At 45.4% G+C, this 23,662-nt stretch overlaps 2 protein-coding genes across 5 annotated transcripts; one reads left to right on the top strand and one right to left on the bottom strand.

The window, feature by feature from the left end:
• Positions 1 to 761: 761 nt before the first annotated feature.
• On the bottom strand, positions 762 to 11,894 carry taok1a (TAO kinase 1a). Of its 2 annotated transcripts, none has more exons than XM_037268588.1 (20): positions 11,551 to 11,894; positions 8,698 to 8,978; positions 8,503 to 8,574; positions 8,314 to 8,415; positions 8,167 to 8,212; positions 7,982 to 8,078; positions 7,744 to 7,857; positions 7,562 to 7,653; positions 7,385 to 7,478; positions 7,226 to 7,307; positions 6,983 to 7,150; positions 6,691 to 6,891; positions 6,427 to 6,555; positions 6,092 to 6,328; positions 5,881 to 6,009; positions 5,519 to 5,722; positions 5,199 to 5,438; positions 4,763 to 4,975; positions 4,482 to 4,664; positions 762 to 4,218 (listed from the first exon to the last, which is right to left on the bottom strand). In XM_037268588.1, exons 2-20 carry the CDS (start codon positions 8,827 to 8,829, stop codon positions 3,658 to 3,660), a joined length of 3,096 nt encoding a protein of 1,031 aa, XP_037124483.1. In that variant the 5' UTR covers positions 8,830 to 8,978; positions 11,551 to 11,894; the 3' UTR covers positions 762 to 3,657. The 2 variants fall into 2 exon arrangements, with proteins under 2 accessions (XP_037124483.1, XP_037124484.1); XM_037268589.1 differs by lacking the exon at positions 11,551 to 11,894 and adding an exon at positions 11,305 to 11,516.
• A 1,499-nt stretch (positions 11,895 to 13,393) lies between these two features.
• On the top strand, positions 13,394 to 18,391 carry tsr1 (TSR1 ribosome maturation factor). Of its 3 annotated transcripts, XM_037268011.1 has the most exons (16): positions 13,395 to 13,567; positions 13,801 to 13,904; positions 14,004 to 14,232; positions 14,335 to 14,469; positions 14,557 to 14,987; positions 15,056 to 15,200; positions 15,280 to 15,449; positions 16,115 to 16,344; positions 16,405 to 16,564; positions 16,641 to 16,751; positions 16,830 to 16,962; positions 17,019 to 17,135; positions 17,519 to 17,659; positions 17,730 to 17,804; positions 17,901 to 18,111; positions 18,156 to 18,391. In XM_037268011.1, the coding sequence occupies exons 1-15, from the start codon at positions 13,450 to 13,452 to the stop codon at positions 18,077 to 18,079; spliced, it is 2,478 nt and encodes an 825-aa protein (XP_037123906.1). In that variant the 5' UTR covers positions 13,395 to 13,449; the 3' UTR covers positions 18,080 to 18,111; positions 18,156 to 18,391. The 3 variants fall into 3 exon arrangements, with proteins under 3 accessions (XP_037123907.1, XP_037123906.1, XP_037123905.1); XM_037268012.1 differs by having other exon boundaries at positions 13,394 to 13,567; positions 15,280 to 15,445; positions 16,111 to 16,344; positions 17,901 to 18,391; XM_037268010.1 differs by having other exon boundaries at positions 17,901 to 18,391.
• The last annotated feature ends 5,271 nt before the right edge of the window (positions 18,392 to 23,662 follow it).

Below are 23,662 nucleotides of genomic sequence, written 5' to 3'. Positions count from 1 at the left end.
CCGCGAGGAAGAACCATACACTGGTCTCCACCCAGAAGATGACAAACAGGAACCATAGTGACGTGAAAATTAATTCGCACAACATCCTGAAAATAAAAAGGGAAGAAACAATTACATTGACGACAACTATCAAATAGAAGTAACTCTTGCAAGCTCCCTTGACGATTCAAAACAAATCCGACTTAGCTGTAGCATTCTAACGCTAACTAGCTAGTAAATCAGGAATTTTCAAATTTGAGGAACACCGTTTTTTTTTTCAGGATTAAACATTTGAGCTCAGGTTATAAGCGGATATTTTCGCCCACACATGTCGAACGCTAGGATAGCACTTTATACCACAATGTTATTTTGCCACCATTTCGCGAGGCTGTTGTTAGCGTTGTGGCTAATGTTAGCACACGATCGTGTTCTTGCGTACATTATAACAAACGTACTCACTCAAACGAGTCTCTCTTCGGGTGGCATTCCTCCGCTCAATCGTTAAAACATTTGTTTACAATGTTCGTCATACTGCACGCTGTGATTACTTCCGGTCCACGGACCAATCAGAACGCAAAAATCATGAACGCCGGAAATCAGCGTTATGGAACCGGAATGCGCACACGCAAAAAATAAAAGTAAAAAAATAAATAAAATTAAACACAACGCCGTTTATACTAAAATTACTTTATTACAGCTGATTTATTTTCAATAATCCCTCTGCCAACATAATGGTACATTATAATACAAACAAAATAGTAGATTTGATTCTATTCTTATTCTTTTTAATGAATCCTTTCTTTTTTAATACAATTCGAATCGACTTTTTAAGTATTTGAGCATCTCGTTATGTGTAGCATCTTCATAAACTCTCATGACCATCTATACAATTTAATACAGGTTACAAGTTGTAGTGGTAATGCGCCAACAAAAATAAAAATACTGACATCTTCAAAAGAAATGCAATCTCTATCTTCTCACTGTATTTGTCACCAAAGCGTGCGCGTGTGTGTTGGCCTCTGGATCAGATGTGACAGCTCACTGGAGGGGGAAAGGGGGGGAGCAGGGGTCACCACATGGCGGCATATGGGCCAAGCAACTATGGCACAGTGTTTGGACCACAGAAGACTTCAGCCCTCTCTGTCTGTTGCCTTATTCAGAATCCTCAATTTGCGTTCGTTCAGTCAGTCAGTCAAGTCAGTCAGTAAGACCCCCCCCCCCCCCAAAAGGAAAAAGACAAAATTAAAAACACATCCAGGTTGGTGAAGCGATGGGACATTGATAACCATCCAATCACAAACATTGACAACAAAAATGAAAGTTGGCATGGGGTCGGTGAGGTTCTGCTGTAGAAAATGGATGGTTAAGAGTAATTCGCTTTTCTCCAAACTTTGTATGACATAAAGTTGTCATGGTAGTCTAAAACATGGCGGTAGTTACAGGTGCTTGGATTGGCAACAAGGTGCATTCATTTGCTTAACATGATGTCCAAGTCAAGTGCACATGGTGTCAAACTCAAGGCCACGCATTTTTTTATGGTGGCCCGGCCCACTAAAGCAAATTGGATCTAATTGGGTTTAATGTGATTTTGGCACAAAGATTTAAATTTTTTTTTTTTTTACCCCACCAAAACACTTAACACAAATTGGACAACAGTTGAACACTTGGGGGGGGGGGGGGGGGGGGGGGGGGGGAATAATAATTGTGGCACACAAATTAAAATGTAGAGATTTGTAATTTTGGGGGTTAATTTCTATCAAAGGTCAAATCTTCAAAATAGGAAAATCACATTGCGTAGTCGATTGCATGGAATAAGTATTTTTAAATTCGATGTCAAACGTTTGATGAAGTTCTTGACCACACACTTCCTGTTTCAGATCTTTTGGCTTTGGTCCCGTCACCGAGCAACACCCTGTTTTAGCACTTTTCTTGGTGTCAACTTTGTTTAGAATTTTTACACATTTATCCTGTTCTCATTATGCATTTATTAACATGAAAAATATTTATTTCAGGAAAAAATAGCAAATTATTTAAAATGAACAATTTGCTTCCAAGATGCGTCCATCACAGTTGAAGCACACCGACATTGTAAATTAGAACTCACCATTCTTGCTAAGTGGGTAAAACAAAAATTTGTATTTTCCACTTAGTGATTACAATGTGGCCCACAAAAAAAAAAAAAAAATTAACAGCCCCTCTAACAGTTTTGTCACGCAATGCAGGCTGCTCCTGCAACGTGTAAAATAAACAGCTAAGTGCTTCGACGCCACATTTGTTCATACTTGCGTGTTCCCTCACAAACGCACACGCGTGTGCTGGATTCAGTCAGCGGCGACGTGTTGTCGCACCTTTTGCGTTGTCGCTTCACCCCGGCTGCGCCGTGGCACCCAGCCTGCTGTCATGGTCATGGCTTTTAAACAATTCCACCAAGTTGCTCAACCAACAAAGCCACAACTCCAAATTTGGCTCCACACGTTGAGCCAACGCGGCGGCTTTCAACCGACATGCGCCAGGCTTGCCGTGGGCTGCGCCGCATCCCTCCGACAACGCTCATCGACCAGGTGCTTTCACCAAAATAAAGCAAATATTTACTTTAAAAAAAAAAAAAAAAAAAACAATCTTGCATTTAGCATAAAGTGCTTTGAAAAGGCAGCAGTTTTTTTTCCTCTAAAAAAAAGGCACTGATAAAAAAATCACGATCTGATTTTGATTGTTTTTGAAGGTAAGTGTGTCACTGTAGACACTGATATGTCACCTCAAAAGAGTACCACTGCTCTAAAAGAACTACGATTAAAAAAAAAAAAAAAAAGACAAAAAAAGCACTATTTACACATTCCTCTCCACTTCTCACAGTTTCTTTTTAAGACTACTCGGCACATCACTACGGCGTGAACTTCTGAATATAATTGGAACTTGCTGGAAATAAGAAGGATCCTAAGAATGCTCAAACGCGCACCCACACTCTGCGAACGGTTTCCACCGGGGCTCTTACATTTTACACATATGGCGGAGTCTATTTCAACATCACCCAAAAGAACTTATAAACACGAGAACTTCCTTGAAATGGGGGGGGGGGGGGGGTACACGGTTAAGCATGAAAGTGACCCATTGGGGATTTAGCAGACTCTGAACATATAAGACCTAATATGTTTGGATTCGAACAAACTGAAAAAGGCACCGTCATCAAGCTTGCGGCCTTGAACCCGGAGGGGAAAAAAATGCTTTTTTTTTGGTTGTGACTTTTGGCTGGCGGCGGTCTAAAATGAATCCCGATGGCCATCGCAGCAGGCTGGCATTACAACACTGTCTCGAAGCGCAATCAGTACGGGCCATTGGGGGGGGGGGGGGGGGTAATATTCGAATATATGGTGATCTTTCAACAGTGTTTTCATGTGCAAAATGGGAGCCGTGAAGGACAATGTAATTAAAAAAAAAAAAAAAAGAAGGTTAGCGGGTATCGGTAAAAGTGTGCTGACGTCATAAACCTAAAGGATGTGAGGGGGGGGGGGCTGCGGCTATTTGCAGACCATTTGACCTGAGCAACATTGATTCAACCACACATCCACGTGTGGGTGCGCACAGTAGAAAAAAATGAAGGGAGGGAGGGAGCGGGGGAGATTTCTTGGCTGCTGCGTTCAGTTGCACTTGACACGTGCGCCAGCTGAGCAACCCGAGGACTTATGTGTAGGACAGGTGGGACCCGTTGGATATTTGCGAGGTGACGCTGGTACTCCTGCTCATGCCCTGCTCGCCGTGGCCCCCGGGCGGTGTCCTCCCCATTCCTTGGGGGCTGTTTTGCACCACGGCGCCAGTGCGGGACACGAGCGACGCGGCTGACGGGTGACCCCATGGCTGCGGAGCCCCTCCTACTTGCACGCCTTGACCCCAGCTCTGCGGCGTAGGTGGCCCACCGGGACTGGAGTGATAATGGCGGTGGCTGCCTTGGCGGCTCGACCCCCCCGCGCCCGAGCTGCCGCCGCTCCAGTGTGACCCGTGAAAGCTTCCTGACGACGGCGGCGGCGGCTGCTGCTGCTGCTGCTGAAGATGGACACTCCAACTTGACGGCGATCCGGGAAAGCTGTGGCCGAGGGACTCCGGGGAATTGGATAGCACCATGTTGCTGAAGCCCAGGCGCATGCTCTCAGAGTCGAAGGCCTCCACTTCTCGCGCTTGACGCTCCAGCAGGCTGCGGATTCGCTCTAAGCGATTGTTCTGCAAGGACATCATCTCCTCCTCGATCTGAAAGGCAACAAGCGGTCAAAACCACCATATGCAACTGTTGAGAAAAAAAATAAAATTATATTACAGTGACCCCTCGATTCCATTAGCTAGTTCAGACTTTACTCTCAGGTGTAATTCCACTTTTGGCCGCTTGGCGGCAGCCCACATCTGTGCTTTTGTTAGAGATTATATATATAAAGATGACTGAATATCTCAGTCCTCTATCATCTGTGTTTTACAATTTATGGGAATTATTATATGACGAGTTTGACAGAACGAACCTTTTGTTCCAGCAGCGCTCTGCGTAGCGACACCCTCTGTTCCAGATCTTTTCGCTCGCGCTCGTGCTGCGCATCCGTCTGCATCTTGATCTTGCTCTGATAGGCGTTGAGAAGCTCCAGCTCCTGCTGAAGCTGCATGCGAAGGCCCTGGCCCTGGGACTCTTGAGTCTCATCCAGCCGAAGCTGGAGATTGAGAAATAATTAAAAAAAGAATAATAAAACACCATGCAAATGGTCACGTGATGAAGTTTTGTTTTTTCTGACGTATTGCTACGACTCACCGCCTGAGTGGACAACATCTCGTTGATGGAGTGGTCGTACTGCTCGGCCAAGATGGCGAGTTTGCGGTGCTGCTCCTGCTTCAGACGCTTGAGCACGGCCTTGTGCTCGGACTTTGGTGTGGTCTCCAGCAGGTGATTCCTCAGGGCTTTGTACTGCCGGGTCTGGATCTTGCAGGTGTCCTGGAATTGCTTCTTGATCTGTAGCTCTTTGGACTGTCAAAGAAGAATTTATGACTGAACCTCTGATCATGAACCTAATTTGTTCCAGGAGGTCATTTCTCCCCAAATCTAAATGGATAGGATTTGATTAAATTTAAAAATACACTATGTTGTGAAGAGAGATCATGAAAATAAACACAATTAGCATTTTACAGGCTTTGTCCAGTGAGCCAAAATTTCTGATACTTGAGCAAACTGTGGTATCGATTTGAATTACCTTGAGGCTCTTGGGCTGCTGGCGGACCTCCATGACGTGCTTGCGTCTCAGCTCCCTCTCCCGCCTCTTGTTGTACTCCTGCTGGTTGGTGAGCTCCGTTTGGTGCTGCAGTCGGATGAGCTCGCCCCGCGTCCTCTGGATGGTGTTGAGCTGGCGGAACTCCAGCTCTTGCATGGACTCGTGGTGCCGTAGGAGCATGGCGTGCTCCAGGTCCTTCTGGGTCTGTCGTTTGTTCAGCTCCTGGTTGTGGGCACCGAGGAAAACGACGGGTAACGACATAAAGACAATCGAGCGTGGGATAAAATCGTGTCATTCCTAACCTCGCGCACTAAATCCTGCTCGATGTTGTGGCGAGCGATCAAAATCCTCCGCTTGAACCTGCGGGACTCCAATTCCAAATACTGCCTTTGTCGGCGCTGCAGGTTCGCCTCCTCTTCGGCTTGGAAGTGCTGGAAGTTCTCTTTCTGCTTGGATAACCACTCCTGCTTTTCCTTCTTGGGCGTCGACTGGTTTTCGTTCAGCTCCTGTAGGAGGAAACCGCGCGAGAGGTTTGTTTGTTTGTGCTCTTCACCCCCTTTTACGAGAACGTAAACCACCGCAATAATAATTACGGTCAGTATTTGTGTGGAAAACTGAAATAGTATTCGGCTAACTAAGACAACAAGGGTCCTGGAGTCACGACCTCTTTCAGTTGTTCCTTGCGAAGTTTGTACTCCCGCTTCTGTGATTCGAGGAAACTGTTCAGTTCCTTCTTCTGCTGGCTCTGGATGTGTTGGTGGAATTTCTTCTCGTCGTTGCTGAACGTTTTTGTCTATCGAAAGGCAAAACGCGTGAGTTGGCAGGGGGAAAAAGAAAAAGCGGATGTTTTGCAACTAAAAACACTTAAGACATACATCCTTCTCCATGGAGCCTTGGTGCTTCTTGATCAGCTTCTCCATCTCCTGAGCGAAGCTGTTCCTCTGGTTCTCCAGCTCCTTATCCAGGCGCAGTCGGTGCTCGTCCATCTCCGCCTTCAGCTTGTTCTCCAGCGCCATCAACTGTTTCTGGTGCTGCCGCCGCATGCGCTTGTACCCCAAGATCTGCTCTCGTAATTCAGAGTCCTGCTCGTGCTCCTTGATCTGCCGGGTGAGCTGGTGAACATGGCAGAAGAGCAATTTTTGTCGTGGTGCTGCCTCGACACATAATGAGGTAGCTTTCCCTAATTGCGCTGTTTGAAAACGACATTTACCACTGAGGCTGTGCGAATGGTCGCAAAGTGTTCACGGTTGCGTTTGGGCCGCGGGGCGTTGGCGGGCTGGGATTGAGGCTCAGATGAGCGACCGTGAGGTTCAGAATCTTTCTTGTGCGCTCCTTTCTCCTGAAAGTTAAGCACGGCAATTATTTGTAGATTACATTTTGGACATGATAGCCAGAAAATATTTTTAAAAAAATGGATTTCAAAGAACTCTGAAAAAGCACAAAATAACCGACAAAGCAATAGGACATGTTTTACCGGTTTGACGTGTTTGACGGAGCTGTTGGACATGACAGTGTGGTCCCCCTCCATGTCCACCTCGCTTTTGTCATCTCCGGCATCTGTCAGGCTGTTGACGGAGCTGCTCTGGGAGCTGGCGCTGATGGACATACTGGGAATGGACTGGTTGCTGCCCACACTGTTCACCGTGCCCGTTCTGCCCACGCTGTGGTCCGGCTCCTAAAAATAGCCCGACGTGAACGGTGTCAAAAAACAAACGCGCTATATATTCCAATGACGGCGACGGAAAAGGATGCCGAGCTCGACGGACCTCCTCCTCGTCCGCGGCTTCAGTTGCGGGGCCGTTGTGGGCTTCGTGAAACAAGAGCTTCTTCATTTTACGATACTGCAAATTGTCCAGTTCCCGCACTGCATCTTTCGTCCGATTGATGAGGTCCAGCAGAACCGATTCGGGGCGTTCACGCTGGACGAACGCGTGCTGAAAACAGAAACACATCGTGTTCAACTTTTAGGAATATGGATTTTCCAGTCAGTGATTTTCTTTTGTGCTGACCTTTAAGAGCTCCTCGGAGGTGGGCCTATCTTGGGGACATTTCTGCAGGCAAGAATCTACAAAGTTTCTGAAATAATCCGTCCTAAAAAAAAACAAAAAAACAAGACACGGTCAGTTCTGGGGTGCTGAACGTAAAAGAGAAATGCGGCTGCTGCTCACCATTCGCTGGACAGCAGGATGGGGCTCTCATTCTGCGCTATGTGATATAAGGCACTCATTGCATTCATATTGAACAGTGGCGGCTTCCTCTCAGCTACAAACAAAAGACACACGTCAGGCTAAATCAGAACAGCTCCCAGATTTGGAAAAAAATAAATAAATAAACCATGACTTTACCTAATTCAATGCAGGTTATTCCCAAAGACCAAATATCCACCTTGCCGTCGTATTGGCCCTCATCCATAGCCAAGATCACCTCTGGGGCCATCCTAAAAAAAAAAAGAAAAGCACATGTCAGCGATGACTGCGTTTACAAAAAAACATATGCGGCGCTCAAAAGCTCGTGTCGTTGGGCTTACCAATATGGCGTCCCAACAAAGGAGTTGGCAGGACAGGCGATGGAGGCCGAGCCGAAATCAGCGAGTTTCACCTGGCCTGGCTCTGTCAGCAAGATGTTTCCTGCCTTGATATCTCTGTCAAACACACACGAGCGGGAGGGGGGGGGGCGGGAATGAGTGAGTGATAACAACTCTGCTTAGAAAACAGAAAGCCCGAGGCCATCGGCGCTTGCAACACGCGCTCCTGATGAACACTCACCGGTGAATCATGTTGTGGGAGTGAAGATAGGCCAAACCTTGAAGAGCACCGTGTGTAATTGCGGCGATTTCCACCTCTTGCAGGGGCTTCTTGTGCACTGGAGAAAGAAAATAACAGACATGCAAATCCAGAAGGGGTGGGGGGGGGTCAGGGATTCATGTGTAAATTGCTCAACTTTCACTCACCCTCTAACAGATCTGAAGCAGAGCCTAGACAATACTCCATCACCAGCTGAAATAATACACAAAATAAAGTCAAAGGGTGTATTAAGTGTCTCGTTAAAGGCTTCCAACGGTCCAGCAGAGTTGGAACATCTTCACGGTGCTTCTCACCCAAGCCGTGTGTTCTCGCAGATAACATCCTTTGTACTCGATGCTGTTCGGGTGTTGTATCCTCTGCAGGAATTTCACCTCCTTGATTATGTCTTGCCATTTCTGAGGAGCATGCAGAGGGAAAGTAAGTCAGAGGGCAAAAAAAAAAAAACACCTAAAGACTACGCTAAGAACTCTCGGGAGTCCAACCTCGCTGGACTGCTTTCCGCTGTAGGACATCTTCTTGATGGCCACCACCTCATTTGTTCGCACATCTTGTGCCTAAATGACAAAGCGAGCAGGACACTGATGGAATCACTTCTAAACATTTGTCATGCAAGTACGTCATGAGCTTCTTTTTCCACGTCTTTGCTTGAACCGGACTTTTTTTTTATATATACTCACAAAATATACAGCGCCAAAGCTGCCATGTCCGATTTCGCGTAGGTCCGAAAAGAGCTTCTCCGGATCTTCCTTAAAGAAGAGCTCGGCAATTTCGGGGTCCTTTAGGCTCCCCGTCCGACTGCTGTTGGGCATAGTGGGGAGGTGGTAGTCGGGGGGTGGGGTGGGGGTGGGGGGGGGAGGGTTGATGCCGCTGCCGCCGAACTATCCGGGTCTGCGACAGCGACTAAAAAGCCCCCACCGACGGCTCATTTGCAGGACAGTCGCCTCATATGTGGTCACCACTGAAAGCAAAGAAAAAAAAAAAAATACATGTTCAATTCCATTGAAAAAAATTCTATCAGCTGCCAAATTTGAATGAAATTTCAGGAGGGGAGGGGGGGGTCACTCCACATCTGAGGTGGTCGTTACGTTTCTTTACCTTTCTGTGGTTCAGATTTCAATTCAAGCGAGTAATGGGAACAATGTCTTAAGTTCGGGAGTGGAGGACATCCTAGAGTAGTGCAAGATAAGTGGGTTGCCATGGCGACAACTCTAGTCATGAGATCAGGAGGGCTGTGTCGTGAAAACCCTCACCTCACACCGCCGCCAGTGGTATGCGGACAGAACGATGTCACCCCCTGACAAAAGGTCCCGAGGTGACAACACACTGCCTCACTTGTCAGATGCCTGGCTGAGACAAAGCATTCCAGTGATGGGACTTCTCGTCAAACCTGTACACTCCTGGAAAACATGTCCTCAAAGCTACCACTGTTTTTTTGTTGTGTATCGTCACATGCGGGGGTCTCTACGGTTTAAAAATAAATCATTGTAGCTCGCTTTAATTCTAGATAGGGGGGAAAGATCAATGTGAGAAAAGACCTTCTTTTACGTGTTATTCAAAATTACATACGACGAGGTCAACAAATCCTGTCAAAACTTTCATGTCGCGGAGGGGTGGCTATTCATGCCGTCTCTTGCAACTGCCATACAGATGTCGAGTGTAAAAAAAATCGCTAAGGCCCGCTCAGACGATCAGCTGCTAGCAGACGCAAAGTCGAGGCGGGAGTCACAAGACTTTTCTTTGCCTGCCTGGGACAACTAGCGCCTCAGATCAGGCTATCGTCTTCTAACACTAAACAAGTCGCAACTCCAAACAAGTTGAGCGGCAAAATTGACTTCTCGTCTCTGCCACGGTTTGGCCTTGAGCTAGTAGAAGCCAGTCACCATGAACCCTCGACATCCGAGAAGAGATGACCAAGATGATGCCTGCCATTATGAAGGCTGGCTCGCCAAATACAAAGCTCCACCCCTAAAACTACCCTATAATTTTCTGGAATTCTTAAAGAAAGCATGGCACGGACGTGTTATTAAGACACCTGTAAGTGGTTTATATTATGTAAAAAAAATGCATATGGAGGCCTGGGGCCCTCTTTCTTTCCATTTTTCCACCACAACAATCGGCATGGAGCGAATAAGCTTTAGTGCCACAGTACGTGACGATATTCACGTCGACATGCGTGAACGCCGACCACTCGTACCTTCTTCACGCGTGTCACCTTTTCGCGCAGCAGCACGCACTCGCGCAAGAATGCGGCAGGACGAGGCGACTGAGCTGGAGGGTTTCTCACCACTTCCTGTTCACATAGCTATAGGGCAATTATCAGTATCTCCGTATTAGACCTTAAAAGGAATTAGTGGTGTCTGAAACTAAATGTAAAATGCAGTCGGTGACGTTAGCGAGCGCACTTCGGAAAAATGGCAGTGTCGTATTGTCATTTATTTATATATGTGGATCCAATGGCGATATTTCGCGTATTGCGGTTGGGTTAGAATAGAATAGATCTTTATTGTCATTGTCACACATGTACTACAACGAAATTTAAAAAGTGCCAACCGATCAGCGCATGAGATAAAAAAATAAATAAATAGAATAAAAAAGATAAAAAATAGATTGATTCCTCAGACTTTGGCTCACGCTTATCGACTGGCAGAACACACTTTTGGTAAACATATGATTAAACAGATTAGTCATTTCCTTTTGACACACAACTTGGATACCAAAGGCTTATATAGTTTCGTGTTACGGTATGTGGAAACATTCATTACGTTTCGACACACATATGTCGCAGTTATAGGCGAGATAATGCTAACTGAGTAGCCCACTTTGACCAGCAATTGTCGCCAGCCAAACGAGATTATACCTGTGGTTAGTGAGTAACCCCCCCCAACCGGTGAAGTTTCAACACAAGTAGCTTTAAAGATTATCTTATCCTTGTCACTTTTCTACGACAGACTCTCGGGGAAAATAAATAAACCCACTTATCTGTGTTGCAAAGCGTTTCAAATCATGTGGTTTGGTCAGATCCCCGGACAACTAACTAGCCCAGCGTTGGCTGTGATGTTAGCACCGAACTTGACGTTAGCGAGATTAAGTTACGTGTCATATGATAAAACAAGCCCAACAATGCGCGTAGTGTTCAAAACGGAGCGTGTCACACGTTCGGCGATTGTGAAATGAAAGGAACAAACATTGACTTCGAGTTCGTTTGGTAGCGATAAGAGATATTCGGGGGCTAAGCTACACGGATGTTTGCTACGTTAGCTTAGCCACGTTAGCTCCGAACTCACCCTCCTGTGACAGGCCAGCTCTCAGGCGGTGCTGTCGAAATGTCGTCAAATTCAAAACACTAAAACAAAAAACTACGTGTTCCTTTCTTTCTCATTCCTCGGCCCTGTGGCCGAATTAGCGTGTCGGATTCTTGCGGTTCTCTCGGCTGTCACTCGATGGACACAGGAAGACGACGGAGTAGATTTCGGTTACAAAAAAATATGACGAAAGAAAAAAAACAAAAATCAAGAAAAGAGCATACACACCCTTAGAAGTGACTTGGGTTGCCAGAATGGTCGAATCCCACTCCCAGGCAAGGCAGGTCCAAAGATGGCTGCCGAGTGCTGCCTCCGCCGCCTCCCTTGTCGTCAAAAGAAGAAAAAAAACAAGTTGAGGGCAATAACGTCAGTGAAGTTCAAACGGTGCCCAAAAACGGCCCTTTAAACGAGCCACGATAATATCCGAGGTGCGCTCGAGTTACGTCAGAAAAAGGCCGAGCACGTCAGCGTGGTTTAACTTCGACTTGGATGGAACGAACTCAAGTCAGATCCGAGCGTCCGTCTCGCTTCGACGCACTCGAGCAGTTCCGCCCTGCCTGTTGCCTGTTGCACTCAACTCTCTCTGACCCACAAACACGAGGAGGTGGAGACATTCCAGGCCAATAACACTTCATACACTACCTTTTTTTGTTTCTCTTTAATGCCACTCTTATCGACCCATTTCTCCATCCAATATATCTGACAAGTGAAATCAAAGATGCTATTCTGACCTTTATTTTACACCAAAGGTTGGACAGGAAGGGTTGCGTAAGTCGGGCCTGAGTGTGACCTTATGGGTTTTTTTAGGCTGATGCCGACTTTTGGCAGAAAAAAAAAATTTGATTACACACACAAAGGTACCCACCCTTCAGCATTCTCTCCTGGGGGCTCTCATAAAAGCTAGCGACGCCCCTGGTAGTATCTGCAGGAGTTTCCTGATGCATCAATTAATTGGTCTGGACCAATATGAATATGTACTCACTTAGCAATGACATTGTTGCAATGCAGTATCAAAACTTAAAACTTGGTGTGCATGTTGGGCACAGATGGAGGAATTGTTGACCAATTTCAGAATACTATGCCACTGCGGTCGTCTATCTCCATATGCGCCACATCCTGTTCTGATAATTTCCTTGTTTTTTGAAGGCAGACTGAAATAATGGATTCCCTGGTATTGCAGATTATTCTTTCTCGGGTTTGTTGACTCACTTAATCACAAGGAGGGTGCCCAATAGTGTCTGTAGGAGGACATTTTGGTAGTCCATCTATAGAAACATCCTACTGCAAAGGAACTTTTCCTTTGACAATATTATTTCCCTGCCCTTGAGCAATCTTATTATTTTTTTTATTATTTTTTATTGGAAGTGTTACTGAATATCCAGTTAAATACACTGCAATGACATGACCTGTAATTCTAGTTAGAAAAGTATCATCTGCAATTTTATTTTTTGTGGCAAGCTTGTACTATCTGAGAAGGATCATCAGGTTTGAATCAGATTAGAATCATCCTCAACAATGGACTTCCCCCAATAACTGGCTTCCCACACAGACAACTTCCAAATCCAATCTTTCATCAGAAGACAAAGACATGACATTCTTCCCTGTGCATGCTATTTTTGCATTCAGTTGCTTGATGTGTCATATAATATTGTTTGGAAGAAGACTCTGTAGCATTCTGAATAAGATCCAACCAATTATCACTAATTGTTATGATCCTAACATCTGCACTTTAGTGCTTATTATCATCATATTATTTATTATTATATATTATTATTGTCTGATTCCCAATTTAATGTGACAAATGGCAATATACGCTTTAATTGCTATTCTGTTGCAGAACTCACTGCAAGTATTCTCATTAGATGATGTTAAAAACGCTTTCAATCCTAAATGCCTTTGTGGCGAAACCGCTGATTTCACAAGAACCATTTTCGAAGAAAGATCAGCTACGCGGCAACATACGTATTCTTATTTACCACTGAAGCATTTATTTTGAAGGAGTACCATTGAGCATATTTTATTTTGAAGTAGAAATGTATCCCGGAAGTCTATGACGCAATTCCTCCGTCATGACCCTACGTCACGAGTGCGGAAGTCGACCGATTGTCCCAGCCCACATGTCGAAAAATGGTCGCGCAAGGGGAAAAACAACAAGGCCATAGACCAGGTGTCTATAAACAGAAAAACAAAGGTCATAAACATGGCAAGCATCGGACGAAAGGCGAAATTGAGAGAGAAAATAAAGGTGAGTGTTTTGTTTTGAATAGAACACGGGCTAGCTTTCGTTAACCTGTGTTGTGGCGGCTAACCAAACACACGTGTTTACATCTCTAGTTGAACAAATGTGCTTTTACGAGGATATGAATGTCAGTGGAGAAGCCAATGTGATTGTTGTGTACATTGATTTAAAATGATATTTCACATCCGTGTTTAGTGTTGTGTTTTTCCCCCCCACTTTATCTAAACGATCTCTTGCAGGAAGGGTGTCGGTGATAGCCCTCACGAAAAAACAGAGAAAAGAGCAACGAAAGATTGACAGAAAGAACAAAGCTAATCAACTACGCAAGAACAAGAGAGATATGGTATTTATTTCAATGATAATCAATGAGGCTGTATTTACACTACAGGTCCACATCCCCAATACTACAAAACTCCCATGCATATATTCTTTATCCTCCTAGGTTCTAACAGAGAAGCGGCGTTTAGGCAGCAGAGATGGTCCTCCTATTCTGGTAGCCGTGGTGTCTCTTCACGCAGCAGTCGATGCCGGCGCTGTAACCAAATTGCTTCGTCAAGAGGGCGCCGGTGGTGTCGTACACCAGGAGCACTCTGTCAGCGGCGCCAGTGACAGTTTTGGACTGGTTGTGCCTCGGTTTAAACAAAGATTTACCGTTCTCAGAACCAACACAGGTAAGGATGGGTGCTTGTGTGTTAGAATCTTCGGCCACGCCGCCCTCCCACAAAAACATAATATGCATCATCTTTTTGCCTGTTTGTTTTCTTTCTATCCAGATGACATCCATTCACTGCTCGATGTAGCAAAGATGGCGGATAGCCTTGTGTTTGTGCTGGACTCTGCTGAAGGCTGGGACAGTTATGGAGACTATTGTCTCTCCTGTCTCTTTGCCCAGGGCCTCCCTAGCTATGGTAAGATCAACCCTTATCACATCTTAATCTGTATATTATCAAGGTTTATTGATAATCTGTATGTCATCAAAATCCACACCCTGGTAGCTCTTGTGTGTCAGGGCGTGTCCGACCTCCCCGTAAAGAAGAAGGTGGATTGCCGCAGGGCCCTGTCCAAAGTCACAGAAATCCGCTTCCCCGATGCTCGGCTCTTCTCTCTGGACACGGAGCAGGACGTCACCCTTCTGCTCAGACATTTGGGCACGCAGAGACAACGAAAGCTGGGCTTCCGGTCCAGACGCTCCCATCTCCTGGGCCAACACGTCACTTTTACGCCGAGTGGCTCCGCCGGTCTCGGCACCCTTTGCGTCTCTGGGTATGTCCGTGGGCGGCCTCTTCAAGTGGACAGGCTCGTGCACATCAGCGGACACGGAGATTTCCAGCTGAGCCAGATTGACGCTCCAATGGACCCACTCCCCCTAAACGCAACTGTGCCCAGAGCAAGCAAGCCCGGCAAGGATGGGGCGGTTGACATGATGGTAGGATTTAAATTAAAAACTGATTGCTAAGAACTTTTATGAATTGATGTTTGCGGGTTCTTTTACAGGATGGTGGCGAAGCAGATGCCCCCGTGCGGGTGCTGATGAAAGCCGACCCCTCTTGTAGGGAAAGCCTGCAGACTGAGGCTGAGGTGGACCCAATGGATGGAGAGCAGACTTGGCCTACAGAATCAGAGCTGCTCGAGGCTGAAGGTACAAAATGGGAGCAAGTCTCAGTCCACTGGTTTGACAGAATGTAAAAAATAATTGAAATTGAATCGGTGTCTTTTAGAGACCAGAAAAAACAAACGCGTGATGAAAGTCCCAAAGGGAACGTCCGACTACCAAGCGGCGTGGATTGTGGATAACGACGAAAACGACGACCCGGATGAAGAAAGCAGCGAAGATGACGATGACTGCGACGACGAAATGATGGATGAGGCCCCCGACAATGAATCCCAAGTAAATTGTATTCCTGGTTTATTTGGAATAATTACAGCGACAAAAATATTTGCATTTTTCTTTTAATTCAGATTTTATCCAAATTTTGTTTTATATTACTAAATCCAACTTTGACAAATATTTGCCTCTCCTAAATTCAAAGTTGTGACAATGTGGCTAGCGTGTTGCCGTGCATACGTGACTCATACTCGGTGCACCTTGCTTTGACGAGGTGCTGTTAGTTTGTTTATCCAAGCGTCCGCCGCGGTGGGCCCGAGCCCACAACAATAGAGCAGCCGTCCCGAGAGGAGCCTCCTGCCTTCCTGCTCGACGCACACAACTCGCTTCCTGTCTGGACGCGGGCGGGAAGGCCTAAGCAATAAGGGAGGGGGAGACTTGGCCCAAAATGATTTATTTCCAGCTTTGCTTAAAACAAGTCAAACGGGGAAAAAAATCGTTTGATGTTGAAGTTCCCACATGAGAATGTGTGAGTAACAATGGGGTTCTTTATGGCGTTTTTTTTTTCGTACAGGAATGTTGGGGATATAATGTTAGAAACCACCTGATGCAATTTATCTTTACATGGTGGCACTTGCTTAAAATTGCTGACTTCCTCCTTTTCACGCGGATGCTGTAGACAGCTGAAAACAGGTGGCACATTCTGAAAGAAATTCCTCTTTGTTCAGGACGGAGGTTCCGACTTGCCCTCAGAAGAGGACGATGATGATGGAGAAGAGGAGGAGGAAGAGGAAGAAGAATTGTGCTCCACGGAGCGAGCGGGGCCCGACCAGCGCTACGACGAACACGTGGATGAGGTGGCCGAAGAGGAAGATCTCAAACGTTACCGCGAGGCGCGAGCCAACGAGATGTTCCCCGACGAGGTGGACACGCCTCTCGACATGGCCGCCAAAATCAGGTGGGTTCGGATGTGTACTATTTAGGGTGCTTGATTTTTATTATTATTGTTTTTTTCCAGGTTCCAGCGCTACAGGGGTCTTAAAAGTTTCCGCTCGTCCCCCTGGGATCCCATGGAGAACTTACCCCACAACTATTCGCGCATCTTCCAATTCCAAAGCTTCGAGCGTACCCGCCGTCGCATCCTGGCCGAAGCCGCCGAAGAGGAGGAAGGCGCCATGGTAAAAAAAAAAAGTTTTTGCTTGAATGGTGTTCTAGATCATTCTGGAGCGTTGTTCTAACACTCTGCCGTTGCAGGTGGGCTGGTACGTCACGCTCCACGTGTGTGACGTGCCCTCCTCGGTGATGGAAGGCGTGCAGGCGGGCAAGCCACTGGTCCTGGTGTCTCTTCTCCCTCATGAACAGAAGGTCCCTGTGCACCTCCATGTTTCAACCAAAATGTCCATTTTAAAAGCAAGTCTAACTTTTTTTTAAAAATATATTTAGATGTCAGTGATGCACCTTTTGGTAAGGAGACACCCCAGCAACATAGATCCCATCAAATCCAAAGAGGAGCTGGTGCTCCACTGCGGTTTTCGCCGCTTCAGGGCCTCGCCTATCTTCTCTCAACACACTTCAGGTAAGATCTGACCGTGCAAGCTTACGACTGAGGGATTGACTGTCGTTGCTATTCAGCGGATAAACACAAGATGGAGCGCTTCCTCATGCCCGGCACCCCCTCTGTGGTGTCAGTGTACGCGCCCATCACCTTCCCCCCAACAGGAGTCCTGCTCTTCAAACAGAGAGATGATGGTGAGATCAATAGAATTTTTCAATATTTCAACAATAATGAAGACATTTATAAAATAGCAAGCCGATTCATGCCAGCTGCTCACTGTGGCGCCAAGCCGGAAGTCACTTTCTGTTCTTGTCAATAAGGAATGTACATTTGTTTTTTTCTTGTAAAATAACCCAAGATATTCTCATTTTTTGCTCTCTAAATTACAATCTATAGCTTATGCTATTATCAATCATCCTCCTAAAATGGAAATGAAAAATTGTTTTTTGTTAGATAATAAAAAACTGAAAATGACACTTCTCTGGAATATTACAGCATTAAAATGGACGTCTCTTATTGGGATATGAAGACTTTTCACAGGTGACATATCTTTCTTTTTTTATTTATGTCTGTATAGGCGTGCAGGACCTGGTGGCGACCGGCAGCCTGCTAAGTTGTGACCCTCGGCGTGTTGTGCTCAAGAGGATCGTGCTGAGCGGGCACCCGTTCAAAATCAACCGGCGCTCTGCCGTCGTGCGTTACATGTTCTTCAACAGAGGTGAGCCTTCTTCCCTTTCACTTCTGCACCGAACCGAGTACGACTTGCTTTTGTCTCCGTTGCGTGCTAGATGACATCATGTGGTTCAAACCTGTGGAGCTGCGAACTAAATGGGGTCGGAGGGGCCACATTAAGGAAGCTTTAGGTAAGAAAAACTTTCATGCTGTAAATACATTTTTGTGAAAAAAAGGAACTGTGTTTTTTAAACCCATATGTTGTTGTTGTTGTTTTTTTTAAACAGGAACACACGGTCACATGAAGTGCGTGTTTGATAGTCAGCTGTGCTCTCAAGACACGGTGCTGATGAACTTGTACAAGAGGATCTATCCACGCTGGACGTACGACCCCTATGTGCCTTTGCCTCTGCCCTGGTTCAAACGGGAGTCCACGGTGGACGTGCAGGACTTGGACATGGAGTAGCATGAGACAACAAATACACAATTGGTCTTGAATCAGACTCCCATGTATTTTCCCTCTTATGATTGATTGGGACACGCCCAGTTTAGTTTTTTTTTATACATTTGACCTACAAGTGCGTTCAGATTTGGTATCATCATCTCCAAAAGAATAAAATCCCATCTTAAATTAAACCCTGCACACTTTTTGATTTGACTCTGTAGCCTTTAGATTGCTATCTTGGTTATGGCCGCTAGAGGGCAGCAATGTATAAATATTCCATGAGTAGATATGATCCTGTATAAAAAGTTGCAGAATAAAGACAACTAAAACTTCCGTATCGATTTTATCAATGTTTATTCATCTATTTTCATTATTCGCTTAATGCATTATTGTTTAAATTATGACTAACAATACAAATCTGAGTATTTCTAGAACACACTGGTATTTTTTGAATCAGGGCTTTTTCCTTTCGCTGACTTCTTCACCCATCTGGTTGCTGTTTTCGTAACAAAATCAATAAGAAAAATACCAATGTGTGTTCTAAAAGCTATTTTCAAAAAGAAATACAGCTGCTCATCTGAATTCACAAATTCACTTCAGCCGTTTTGTATAATGTATTTAATCACTTGTCCCATAACAAATTGGTTACAGTATGAAACAATAGCTCAAGTATGTGAGAGGGATGGAAAAAGCCTTCCAATTTATTTTCTAACCCATCGCAGCTTAGCAAAGAAACCTGGCACCTCCATGAGACCCATGCGAACAATACTTGTGCACACATCCTTTGAGCTGTCGCCTCTGACTCCTTGAGAAATGAAATCATTATGCCCCCCAAAAAAATGTGGTTTGGGAGTGTGGCTTGCCCCACGTTTGACCCGATGGAGCCCCTTCCTCAGCGCGCAGTTCACAGCCTCATTGTTGCTGTCAAGACCCAAGGCCAAAAAAATGCATCGGGGGAAATGCTTGATTTATGAATCTGAGTATTTATCGCAAATCGCAGCCCCCCCTCCTTTTTTTTTTTTTGCATGCTTGCAGAAACATGATTCATCCCCGCGGGCATGCCAAGATGTCTGCATGAGCAAGCGCAGGGCGAAGATGGAGGCAACGTGATACAAAGTAGAGCAAAAGTTCACCTTGTACTTTTTTTCCCCCCCTTCCAAAATATAAAAGTATTATTAGAAAAGAAAGACGATACACTCGAGTGATGTATCGTACTTTTTTGGAGGAGCGGCATACTTTGTGCCAACACTCACTTTATTTGCACGAATTAGGTGATAACGACGATACGTGTGCGTTTTCAAGGTCACGGCGAGGGAAGGCGCAATTGGATATCCCCTAAATGCAGCAACATTTGCGGCGGACGCGCCAAAGGCTAACACGGTTGACTTCCATGTTGTTTTTCCCATAGGAAATCATGTAAAGTGAATTCATTTGTTCCAGGCGTAAACTGTCACCGTCATCAAACCTCAACAAAACATTTGATAGTGATTCGATTCATATGTATCACAAATGATTAAAAAAAATGGCTAAAATAGCTAAAAAAATGCACATATTTGGAACTTTCAAGTTAAATACAACTGAACTGTACTGATTCTTCCACACACCACTAGAGGGAGCCAGCATGCCACTATTGGTACAGTTTGAGAATGACCGCTTGAAATGCTCACTGAGCTGAGGTCGTGCAAGATTTTTCTGCATGTTGTCACCTCCTAAATGTTTCTAGCTCTATGATTAAAAAAAAAAAAAAATCCTCCTTCAGCTATTTTTTTCCAAGTATATAAATTTTTTGGCACACTTGAAGGTCCCACTATACCAGATTGGGATGCCCTCGCACGCTCCATTCCCCCGGCTCTCCCTTTTGAGCTCAATTCCGAAGACCAACTGCAACGTGGTACATAGCGCCGAATCCAAGCCGTGACTTTGAGTGTTTGGCACATGTCTGCAGTCAGGAGACATGAATGCTGGTGACTTAGTGCTTGGTTGGCCCAAGAATGTCTTGCGGTTCCCACTTCACTGCCACCACACTTGGAAGGCGCCCTGCTGAAGATATAACGGGTGAGATCTTTTTCCATTGGACGCAGATGAAGAGGGCGGAAGAGGAGAAAAAGACGGCAAGAGAGATAAGACAAGGGCCAGCTTTAATAATAATAATATATAAAATACTTGAAAAAAAAATGTGGGCGGAAGGAGTTGGAGGAATGTAGGGGAAAGGGGTGTGTGTGTAAAAAAAAAAAAATTGCAAATTAAAATAAAAAAAAAAAATAGTGAGAGAATGTGGGAGAGTGGCTGGCGTTTATGGATTGCAGATGTGGCGCTGTGGGGTTTTGGCAGAGCCCTCGCGCGCCTAAATCATGCACCGGCTGGGTGGCACCGGGTTGAGAGCGAGGTCAGCGAGCCGCAGCACACAAGCCGTAAAGAGTATCCGGACGAGGGGGGGGGGCAAGAGCCTCAAATACATACGGCATCGCACAACTATAGGGGTACATAAGGGGTACAAGATGGCGGCGGAGTCACGTTCACAATTCTGTTATCAATAAAGTTCAAGAAGGTGACACGCCTGGCGAACACGTTGCAAAGTAACAACCACACATGAGACTCATTGAACGCAACATTCTTCGGATGTTTTGGCACCAAAGTCGATCCGAGCTGGCATGACGTGACCTGCCGTGTAACCGCTAATTATTTGGCCTCGAGTCCCCCCCCCCCCTCACCCTTCAAGGTGCACGCGTACCTTTCATCCACCTCCCGACTTTCCACCCGCCTGATTATCCAGGTGGGAATGAAATAGAAAGCGAAGGGGAGGGATAGAATTTCCAACGTCCGCCGCGCGCACCCCCGATGGGCCTCCCAGAGTGCTTTGCAGCTGACATCACCTCGCAGAAACCTGGCAAGCTTGTCTCTATCTCTCCCCTTGCTTCCTGCCCCTCATGATGTCACACTCCATATGGTTTTCAGCAATATCAAGCCGGAAAGAAGCGAGAAGGTCTGGGAAGTGTGTGCGCGCGTGGCTCCGAGTCGGACAAGGGAAAACAAAAGATTCGCAGGGGGAGGAGGCGAAGGGGCTCCTGCTTTGTGCGAGGCTTAACGAGGAGAATTTGGGGTCCATGGGTCGGACACACGTTGGCCATTTTATTAGGTACACCTGCTGGCTAATGTTATTCCCTGCGAACTGAAGCTAGTGAACGGTTAAGCGAATGCCTGAAAGGTCATTTGCATTAAATGGGTCGGCTGCGATGATTCTCCAAGTGTGGCATGACATCCATCCATCCATCCATCCATCCATCCATCCATCCATCCATCCATCCATCCATCCATCCATCCATCCATCCATCCATCCATCCATCCATCCATCCATCCATCCATCCATCCATCCATCCATCCATCCATCCATCCATCCATCCATCCATCCATCCATCCACAGCGGTCAAAAATGCTTCACTAAAAATCAAATTTTTGGGGGAAAACAACCGGAGCCCGTTCTCTGCCGTCAATTCGTATCGAGAACGGGGATTTTGGGTTCTACCCATCTCCACGTTCGCCCGTATCCATCTATGTACCGAATCTATCCAACTAACTTGTTTTTTTTTTTGCCCGACAAACACATTGCAGTGATTGATGGCAACGTAAGAAAGAGGAGAGACCAAGCTTTGAGAATTTTCTCTCAAATGGCGATGGCGTCTGCTTTTGAGGTGTTAAGTTTACATGTGGCGCAGTCCTGCATCGTGTCAAGTCTCCGCCGTGTGTCTGCGCCGCGTCGCAAGACAATAAAGGCCAGTGGAAATCCAAAGTGCGACGGGGCCTCAGGCAGCCGAGGGGGCCTGCGGCCGATCTGCTGCCAGACGTCCGCGTGGAAAGATGCTTTCCACTTGATCTTCCGTGCCCTGCGCAAGCTCCGCGCCGCGTCACATGGCGTGGACCTGCAACTCTTGCAGGAATGTTGTGTAATTTAGTGGCTGAGCTATACAGCTTCTGTCTTATGTCCACTTTTGTGTTGTTCTGGGTGGAAAGCTGCCCCGTACTGGACGCTCTTCTAGTGGTAACCCAATTATTCCTTACAACCAGCAATTTGGTGCTTCTAAAAAAATAAAAAATAAATCATTCAGCAGTTCATAAAAAGTTCAATGTTAGGGGTTTATTAGCGCCAGACTACGGCTCGCTAAAATTGTGTTTTGACAAGTTAAAAGTCCAGCACAGGCCTCAGGAGGCTGATTGATAAGTCAGATAAAGTCTGCAAAGACAACAGCTGCGCTCGAAAGGCACACGTGAAATTAGACGACATTTTTTTACAGAGATGGGGTGGGAAAATTTGATTGTGGAATTAAAAGGTTTGCCCGACCGCTGTACTGTAAACGTCAGTATCCACACAAGACAATCTATGTGACAAGTTTTGTAATGACACTGTACTCTATGTGGAAACTATTTTGGACCTTGGATGAAAAAGTCACATCCTCCACAAAGCGTATGCGTTCTCCAGGCCGCTCCGTGTCTGTCTGCCAGTTTATCAGCAGTTCATCAGGGTAACGTGGAAGCCCGAGACAATGCGCTCGTCCTCTCCTCGGCCCGGGCTCCTCGGGGTGTTGCGGATCACTTCCGCACACCGGCGGCCAGCACCTTGAACCGGGCGGGATCAGCCGCCCAGAGGAAGCCACCGGGGGCCTTTGTGACATTATCGCATGCTGTTGCCATCAAAACTAAACAAAGGCGCGCTTCGGAACGAGCCGTTCCGTGGTTGAAAAATGAGACGTTTAATCAGCTCTAGTTCTTTCAATCACACCGAGTGCTTGACACTGAGCAGATTAAAATCTCAGGAACAGTCTTTGTTCATGGAGGTCGTGACCTTTGCTAAGTGTAGTGTAAAAAGTTAAAAGAAGTGATGCTAGGCAAATATATATATATATATATATATATATATATATATATATATATATATATATATATATATATAAATATATATATATAAATATATATATATATATAATCAAGAACATTTTTATCTAATTAATATTATATATATATATTTTTATATATACACATATGAAAAAATATTCCAAAGTTAATTAGATAAAATGTTTTTCCATATATATGTATATATGAAAAAAAAATAATATATATATATATGTATATGAAAGAAAATATACATTTACATGGAAAAATATTCCAAAGTTAATTAAATTAAAATGTTCTTGACTCGTAGTTAAAAAATATTTTCCTTATCATTTTTAATTTTATTGCTGTTGTTATGTATTTATTTTATAAGCAGTTCAAATAATGGATAGATACACATCAACTGAATTAGGTTATAATTAAAAAATAATAATTCCCAATTCAAGGGGCTCCTCCTGCTATATTTCCGCCACTAGGTGTCACTGTGGGGCATAAAGTGTCAGTGTCCGTCTGTGGTTCGAGCGGACCTCAGCAGGACAAGCTGGTCACAAGTGTCATAAAAGTCCTGTCAACTCGACATATTTCACTTTATTTAAGACAGCTGATTGCAAGCAAAAGGACAAACCAAGCTAAGTTAGGTTGAGTCAAACTTTATTCTTTATTTAAGAATAATTGTGCAGTTTTGTTTACATTTTTTCTTCTATTTTGGGGGGACGCAGC

The sequence above is a fragment of the Syngnathus acus genome, chromosome 13 (genome assembly GCF_901709675.1).
Source record: "Syngnathus acus chromosome 13, fSynAcu1.2, whole genome shotgun sequence".
In the NCBI taxonomy this organism is placed as follows: Eukaryota; Metazoa; Chordata; class Actinopteri; order Syngnathiformes; family Syngnathidae; genus Syngnathus; species Syngnathus acus.
This window is presented reverse-complemented; position numbering and strand designations above follow the sequence as displayed.